The following is a 9,100-nucleotide window of genomic DNA, read 5'->3' as shown; positions in this document are numbered from 1 at the left end:
TTATTTTCTTTATTTAATGTTTCATTATCTTTATTTAATGTTTTATTCTCTTTATTTAATGTTTTATTTCCTTTATTTAATTTTTCATTATCTTTATTTAATGTATTATTTTCTTTCTTTCTTATTGTTTTATTTTTATTCTTTATTTAATGTTTTAATATCTTCATTTAATTTTTCATTCTCTTTATTTAATGTTTTAATGTCTTTATTTAATGTTTCATTTTCTTTATTTAATTTTTCATTATCTTCATTTAATGTCTTTATTTAATGTTTCATTCTCTTTATTTAATGTTTTATTATCTTTATTTAATGTTTCATTTTCTTTATTTAATGTTTCATTCTCTTTATTTAATGTTTTATTCTCTTTATTTAATGTTTCATTATTTTTATTTAATGTTTTATTCTCTTTATTTAATTTTTCATTATCTTTATTTAATGTTTCATTCTCTTTATTTAATTTTTCATTCTCTTTATATATATCTAACTACAAATGTCAGTGATGACTCATCACTGACATTTGTAGTTAGATATCGTAAGTCTGGTCAATTAAAATTGTCTCATTCTTACAAGAGCCATTTCTGGGCTTCTATTCGTGTGTTCAGTCTTGTAACGGTAAAAGTTTGAGATTTCGGAAAACACCTATTCTTCTGCTAGTGAAAAATAAAAGACAACATACCCCTCTCATATCTGTCCTTTAAATTCAGGGCTACAGCCAGCAGACAGTTAGCTTAGCTTTGTACAAAAAACAGGATGCCTCTCTGTCAAATTGTAATAAAAAACAAAACAAAAGTATAAAACAATAATTTGCCAATTTACATGCAGTTATGTATCAAGCTATTTTTTTAACCACGACCGGTAACTTCCTGGATTCTCTATTGGTTGCCTGGCAACTGCTTGGAGCCTTCTCATCTAATCTCTTCTCATCTAAATATCCTCCAGAATGTCAAACTATTTCTTTAGAATAATGAGCTGATGTAATTAATCAAATGAAGTTGGTAAAAACCTTGCTAGCTAATTAGCATACTTCCTAGCATGCACTGTATTGTAGCTAAAGTTCTCCTGAAAGCCTACTGTTTTCAAATTTAAGGACATTTACATGATAGAGGTATCTCTGACCCAATTTCAAATATAGCAAACCATTAACTTTCTTATTTACCGCCAGAACAAGTTTCAGAATAGAAGTTGTAAAAGGTCTTTGGGAGAGACACTTCCACTGTGGGACTGTCACGCAGTGTTTCCACCAGTCTGAATAAAGAGACAACTCCATTCTCCAGCGGACCGAAACATATTTACAGATGTTTTACTCCTAACTGCCATTTTCTTGCAGAGGTCTGGCACAAAGTCCAGTATTTCTTAAAAAGAGTATAGTCTACTGCATACATACAGCATAAAGCACTCTCACCAAACAATCAACCATCTTTGGATGATAATCAGTTCAGCAGCAGCGGTTTTGGTAACCACTGGCATGTTGACGTCTCCAGTCAAGTTCTTCCTCAAAGGTCAGAGAGAGGAGTGCTCAAAAAGGATGACTTTTGATTGGTTGGAGAGGCTGGAGAGCCTGGAAGGCCTGAAAGCTCCGATCCGAGAGTACACATCCGCTTCTGAGCAGGCGCCCCACGACAGGTGAGGGCTGGGTGGGGTGTAGTGGATTGCAGGCAGCGGGAGAGGGAAGGCCAGGACGGGAAGTGTTGGGGTGAGAGGAGGTGGCGTGCGGAGCAGTGGTGGAGGCAGGACGGGAGGTGGGGGGAGCGGCAGAGGGGGCGGAACAGGCACTGGTGGGGGCGGAAGCGGGGCGATGACAGCGTGTGTCACCGGGGTAACGTTTTGGACGGGTGGTGTGGCCTCAGGGACCGTCCCTTTCTTGGCTGGCAGGTCCTGACACGATGCACTGTGTTTGAGGGTGTAGGTGGCGGAGTGGTAGAAGCTGTAGTACTCTAGCGCGTGCCTCGCCCTGGCCAACATCAGCCTGCAGGACACAACAAAAAAACACAAGTCAGCACAAATTTTATTTTCCCTTTATTTTACACATAGACTGTATATAAGACAGTATATATGGCGTAGTCACCGTGGCTTTACCGATTGTATTTGAAGCCTTGAGTTTGGCATTTTGGCCGTTGCCATCTTGTTTTTTTGCAACCAGAAGTTACACAAGAGGGTGGAGTTTAGTGCAACGGATAGCTGAATAAGACATTTTTAGTCAACAAAAAAGTTACAATTAACTTTCATGAAGCCCAAAACACACTGCGAAAGGTTGGAAGTTGTAAGACGAAAAATACACGAAAACACAGACAACTCCGAGACCAGACCAAGTGAATGTTTGTGTCTTAACCATAGAGCCGGTATTGTAATATCTGAAAGCTACCACTGAAAGCTAATCCGGCATGAATTATTCTTTGATAAAAAAAAATAAAAAAAAGCTGTGAAGAACTAACAGTAAAGAGGGTGTAAACAGCAGAAAGGATTTGATCTCATTAGATATAGATTGAGTTGGTTTCTTACAACATGTATTGCTCTGCACACACCTGTGTCTTAGCTGAAAGAGTTTGTACAGCAGCAGCAGGATTAAAGCTCCAGCTAGAGTCACCAGAAGAACAGCCACCCTCGCATCCAAGCTCCAGCATGACCTCCCGGCAGGTCCGGGTGAGCTGCAGCTCCCGGGGGCTGTGGTGTCTGGAGGGGTTCCTCCATACCTCGCTTAGGATTGATGATGGCCTGGACCAAGACGGGCCGGAGGGTGTCCAGCAGGATTGGGTGTCGGCTCCTGAGTACAGCGGTCTCAGGCTGGGGAGGGATCTGAAGAGAGGTGCTGCTTGTTACCTGATGACCTACCGACATCGCTGCCAGGTTTGATCCAGAGGGGATGAGTGTCGTTTGATGAAACACACTCTTGAGAAGTGTGAGCAGGTGTCTGCAAGGAAGCGGCTTCAGATGGCTTTAATTGCCAGAATGCTCTGTAACATAAAAGGCTGCCATCACTGCACGTTTCAAAATGAAGCGTCAAACATAAGATAAAGACAATTCTGGCTTTTGTTTCGTTTTCCATCTGTACCCTATATCTTTAACTATGTCTGTTTGGTGGATGGGGCTGATACGGAGTGTACAGTGGGATTTTAGAGCTTTTGCTCTGAAAACAGCTGCCTGCTGTGGCCGAAAAACAACTCTATGAGAGCAGTGACAGTGAACCAAACAAGTTGTGGGGCGGACAGCTTAACAATGATCTAAAACTCACAAACTTCATTAGGCCAAGGGGAGCTGCAGATTCAGATGAACGGGTTATTTCCTAGGTCCAAGCGTACCTTTAAATTATTATGATTTTATGGACAATCGTGCACTAAATGCTATTAATCACGCTTTATTTCAATTTCACTGTTGTTGTTAGACATGTATTTAAACATTTGTATTGATCTCAGTGTTTTAAAATCTGTGATTACAGATAAAAAATTGATTTACTGTCTATCAGGTGGACAAATATAGGACACCAAACAAAATGCTACTCACGTGAGGTTTGTCTGAAAATACTATCAAAATTGAAACTTACTTCATTCAAATGTGATGGCGTTGTAGTGGGCACATTCAAAATAGAACAAAAAGAATAACAGAACACAACAAAGCGCTGGTTTAAAAACTGAGTGGCTATCCAGGACCAAATGCAAAATCCTGAGCACACCCCAATGGGAGGAAGCCAGTGAAAACAGCAGGAAACAGTGCACTTCCCTAACACAGTATACAGAAATGTGATTGGAGAACACTTCCTATCGCCATGGATACAGGAAACTGGTCAAGGATGTCTTTTTTTTTTTTTTCAAGGTCTACATTTTGAGTTGAGTGTGTTGGTCTGAAGAAAACACACACGTGAGCACACACAAACTCAGATTAGTACTGTTCCACATGGTCTACTTAGAAAAGAGAAACTTATTATTAGTCTTTCAGACAAGCTGTAATCCTTGCTATATAATATTATTGCACATCATCCATCCACATAAGATATAAAAAGCAAATTAAGCTGGAAAAGTAGGATGAAAGTCAAAAACTTGAGCTACAAAAAGAAGTCTTGTTTTAAGGCTTCTTTACTTTGATAAACCAGGAAACAAAACACCAAATAGTGTCTATAAAGTAGTAGAGCCGCACATACAGATCTGACCTTCAGATTCTGAGCTTTATCTGGAGGGAAAATCCAAATTATTTTTACAAAAGCATTATCAAAGTGAAATGGAAATGGTTGTTTCAGTGCCACCGACGCAGCCCACATTAGTCCCTGGCTGTACCAGTGCAGGTCAACGGATGCAGAGAGATGGTGGCTGCCGTGAAAGGCTGGCCGCTATCTGATTGAGCCAGTATTCAGGGGACGAATAAATGACACGCGGGGAACAGAAAGAGGCCAGCGCGGACGCAAGTCCAGCTCTCATTTATCTGTCTAATAAGTTTTGATGGTGGGCCAAAGCCGAAAGGGAGAGAAACTCTAAGCTCTCACTCAATATCCCCGCCTGGCACCCTCACAATCCTCTGATATTGGAGAAGAGAGTAATATTAAAAGATCTGTTATCAGAAGCCCAATTGTAATATGGGGGAGGGAGGTGATCTGCCCAGACAACCTGCTAGAAAAGGGATTCAGGACCTGTACTGTTTCTTAAAACCACAAAGACGATAATAGAAACAAGGGTCTTCATTCAGATACCTTCATTATGTTCATTTATTCTTAATGGCTTTTCATATTCAGGTTTTTGGGTAGGCTCGTAAGAACAGGGGATGGACGAACAGTCCTTGTCATCTTTCCTATATAGTATTTTAAACAAATAGCAGCTGGCAAGTTTACATTGCCTGGATAAACTTGAATTCATTATTTTCCCAACTCCAGTGAGTACTGGGAGGAGGGACTTGTCACAATTGTCACATTGGAATAGCTGGTCCACATAAAAGGTCAGTCCACCTCAAGTGAGCCTGGGCCCTGGCTTGAGGAATTGGAGCATATATTCAATGACAAATAGCCTAAACTGTACACACACTGCACTGCTACGTTGACAACTATAACATTCTAATTTCTAATAAGAGTCCTACTTTCACCCTTGAACGCAGACTTGCTTGCGTTAAATACTCAACCTACAAGTTATTCCTTAATGTAGTTATATTTTATTAAAAAAGAGGCAGATGCTGTTAACACCCAGATGTCAGAAGCCAACAATATAATTTGCAGCAGGGCAGAATAGCCAATATAACAACCCTGGTATATATAGCACGGCAGAGACAAACACCCGGTGTCCGTAGCCAACAATGCTCTTTGCAATCTGACGTGGGTTCAAGTAGATACTGCATGTGAATATTTAGCCTACTTTTCATAAACCTAACCAAGTAGTTTTGTTGTCTAAATCTAACCAAACTGTGACTCAAAACTGAAATAATAATAATATTCAAAAAATAATAAGTCAACTGAGTGTAAAAACAGGCTTCTCCAGGGTGCAAATCCTTAGTTTGCCCCTAACATCCACAATACTCAATACTAGTATATATTTTTTTTACCTCCAGATCACAATCGAATGCTTACTTGCATTTATTCTCTATGTGTGTTGTATTACAATTTTTAGGGATTCATTTTCTGTGTGGTGATGATGATGTGGCGACGATGAGAACGCACTTATAAGGATGAAGGCAATGACGAGGACGGCGATGTAATGATGATGTTGTTGAGGAGGGGGATGATGAAAGTGAAAATGATAATGATAATGATAATGGCAACGTTGATGATTGTGACAGTAAAAAAGACGAGAAGGATAGTGATGCTGATAATGAGGAGGATGAAGATGATGCTCTAACGCTGATTGTGCGAATATTAAAGACAGCGTGATGTGAAAGCAGTTGAGAGAATCGTCTGCTTAATGATGATCAATCTATTCATGAGCTCTCCATGTGAAGAGCTAATGGGCTGACGGAGCCAGCGGACGGCTGAAGTAGGAGTTCAGTGATTGGACTTTTGTTTTTCTGTGTGTATGACTAAAGACTACCAGGAGGCTGTTAAGTGCTCTTTGACTGGCCGTCCACTGTTAACCTACACTGTTAAATACAAAGCTGCTCATCACACACCACTCACTGCAACCGCCTTCAAAAGTCTTTAAGTGTAAGGAAGTGAGACAGGAAATGGAGCTTGTGGGCATATAATCACATAATAGACCGTCTAGGAGGGTACATGGAGGTTGAATCAAGAATAAATCATCAGTGTTTAGTTATGCAATGGTTTATGTTGCTAACAGAAAAAATGGCTTTGAGGCTTACATGATATGACCCGTTGGTACAGTATATAAAGGGGCTTAATAGGATCACATAATGGCCAGATGTGACCAATCCATATTAAGGACAGTTTTCTATTCTGCTCTGCAGCTAAGGTTGATCGAAAAGCCTGGTAAAAAGAGTTAGCACTTAACTCTGCTCATAAGCCCCAAAGACAGGACTGCTGAGCCATCCGTTCACTACTGAAGACCACAACAAGCGATTTAATGCTCCAGAAAAATGAGCAAATAAGTGAACATTTAAGTTGAGAATATAATTATACGAGTTACATTACATTACAGTCATTTAGCAGACGCTTTTATCCAAAGCGACTTACAATCAGTAGTATATTACATATCATTCACACACTGATGGCTACCATGCAAGGTGCATCAGACTGTAGCTAACATTCATGCAACATCCAGTCCACACCGATGGCAAGCCTTCAGGAGCAACTTGGGGTTAAGTGTCTTGCCCAAGGACACATCGACTGCCGAAGCCGGGTATCGAACCACCGACCCTCTGATTGTAGAACTACGCCACAGCCGCCCACATATTATTATAGTTATACGAGGTCATCATCTATTTTCGCAATGTTTTTTTCCAACAAAGTAAGAGCCCCAAAACCTTTTTCCCTTTACATGAACAACAGATATTTCTCAAAAAAATACACAATTTTATGATCTTTACTTGAGTTTTTTTGTAGTCTTGCTAACCAGTCTCATCATTAGCATATTGTGAATCAGTACCATACCTGGCATTGAGTACACTGCAGTCATGTCCTCTGCATTGTTTAATGTTTCTTTTTTTAACAAACAAATTAGACACTGACTTTTTATCATGGATAATTATATACCTAAGAGTTAAAAATGACAATAGTGAAAAAAAAACAGTGGCAGTGTGGACAATTGTTGGACCTTCACAAAAACTTTAGTTTATTTTTGGGGTTCATACCATTTATTGGTAAAATATGATACAATTTGATAAAATGTTGATATTTTGTGTAATAAAATAGACTACTCTTGTGCCACATTCCCATTATCAGGTATCAACTGTATTTTCTTGAAAAGAAAAGTGCTCTCCACGGGAAGCAGTGTATTTTACATAAAAGAAGACTTAATTCAACAAGTAATTCAGCATACTCTTACTTTTTTTTTAGATTCAATGGAGTGATTAGGCCTTATCTGTCAAGTCAACAGTGAGAAGGTAACTCACCCGAAAATAGCATCCACCCTGGCAAGCTGCAATGACTACTGGATCAAGGACTGAGCACTGAGTTTTAATTGTCAGTAATATCAAGTACAGTCCTTAGATAGATGTTGTGTTTGTGGAAGGAAATTATAAACTCTGTGATGCGTGTGTTACATTGATATCAGGAAATTGAACCCATTGCTGGAGCTCCAACAGCTCAGGAGCAAAGTGTCCGTTAATGCTGAGCTCAATAACGCAGCACACAGCATGCAGATAAATATCTGAGGGCTAAAACCGTTTGAGGCAAATATGCGATTTAGGGATGTATAAATTAAATTGACTTGACAGGACTAGATGTTACCTTCTTTATCAAAACATTATTGTTTCTAAAAACCTAGCTAGATGATTCATTATCAGGGGAAATAACAGGAAAACTGTGATTAGGTTTATTAATCATATGATGTTTATATTGAAGAAAGTGCTTAAGTGACTTACGGGTTTTGATGTGATATCTCAGAATCCTAATTATTGAAAAGCTCATTCCATTTAAATGAATACATTTTCTGTGTTGTGTCCAGATGTCACGGCGGCTGTGGCTCAGTGGGGAGCAGGGTCGTCCCCCAATCAGAGGATCGGCGGTTCGATCCCTGGCTCCGGCAGTCCATGTCGATGTGTCCTTGGGCAAGACACTTAACCCCAAGTTGCTCCCGCAGGCTGTTCCTGCGGTGTATGTATGTGTATGAATGTTAGTTAGGGTCCTGATGGTCAGGTGGCACCTTGCATGGTAGCTCAGTGTATGAATGGGTGTGATTGGGTGAATGATTAGTAATGTAAAAGCGCTTTGAGTGGTTGGAAGACTAGAAAAGTGCTATACAAGTACAGTCCATTTACTTTTGAACATTTTGAACATTTTATGTATTAATTCAAACTATCTCCTGTAAAAAGTATTTCAATACAATGGTAAGTAATTATATTGGAGGATAAGAAATCCCATTAATTGTAATCTATTGAGTGTCTCCAATAAAAAAGCATAATTTTCTCAAATTCTAATCGTTCCAAAAACGATTAGAATTATCTTGAAAAATCTAATGTGTAATATGTGTTAAATTATAGAATGGAAATTCCATTTGATGTTATGTATGTAAATTGCCAGAATATTACTGACAACATGACCTCAGAGTCCTCAATGGTAGCTACGGCCCTGCCACCTGGTGAACTTGTCAAATCCTGCTATTGAAGGAAAGAAATGCAAAGAATATATGAAAATACTTCAATACTGTCAAAAACATTGTTCAGGATCAGGTCTGCCTTTCATTGTTCAATAGAAGTCTTCAACAGTGATACACACAAATATCAATCATACAATCACCGTGGAGATTAGCAGAAGAGAAAATGGTTTGTATCTTTTCATCTGAGCCAGTTTTTGGCCCTGAATCTCATCTGGCGAGTGTTCAGGAGTTGATGGGCAGGCACAGTCAGGGCTAACACCTCACAAGCTCAATATCTCGCTCCCGGTCATCTCAGCACTGACTGACTGCAGGGACTGAACTGTTGACCCATCGAATGCGTCACAGTCGCGCCACCTTACCAGACTAACTCTGCACGGCCAATTTTCAAAAGAGAGCGCTAATTGTTTAATTGATGTGCAAAG

The 9,100-nt window shown here is 39.5% G+C and overlaps 1 protein-coding gene across 1 annotated transcript; it reads right to left on the bottom strand.

Annotated features, from left to right (window-relative positions):
* Positions 1-635: 635 nt before the first annotated feature.
* LOC129116657 (uncharacterized) lies at positions 636-2,629 on the bottom strand. The gene is made up of 2 exons (XM_054627450.1): positions 2,523-2,629; positions 636-1,966 (listed from the first exon to the last, which is right to left on the bottom strand). Exon 2 carries the CDS (start codon positions 1,960-1,962, stop codon positions 1,501-1,503), a length of 462 nt encoding a protein of 153 aa, XP_054483425.1. The 5' UTR covers positions 1,963-1,966; positions 2,523-2,629; the 3' UTR covers positions 636-1,500.
* Positions 2,630-9,100: the final 6,471 nt, after the last annotated feature.

Source organism: Anoplopoma fimbria, unplaced genomic scaffold (assembly GCF_027596085.1).
Source record: "Anoplopoma fimbria isolate UVic2021 breed Golden Eagle Sablefish unplaced genomic scaffold, Afim_UVic_2022 Un_contig_8876_pilon_pilon, whole genome shotgun sequence".
NCBI classification, from domain to species: Eukaryota; Metazoa; Chordata; class Actinopteri; order Perciformes; family Anoplopomatidae; genus Anoplopoma; species Anoplopoma fimbria.
The sequence above is the reverse complement of the archived record's forward strand: the minus strand, read 5'-3'. Positions and strand labels throughout refer to the sequence as shown.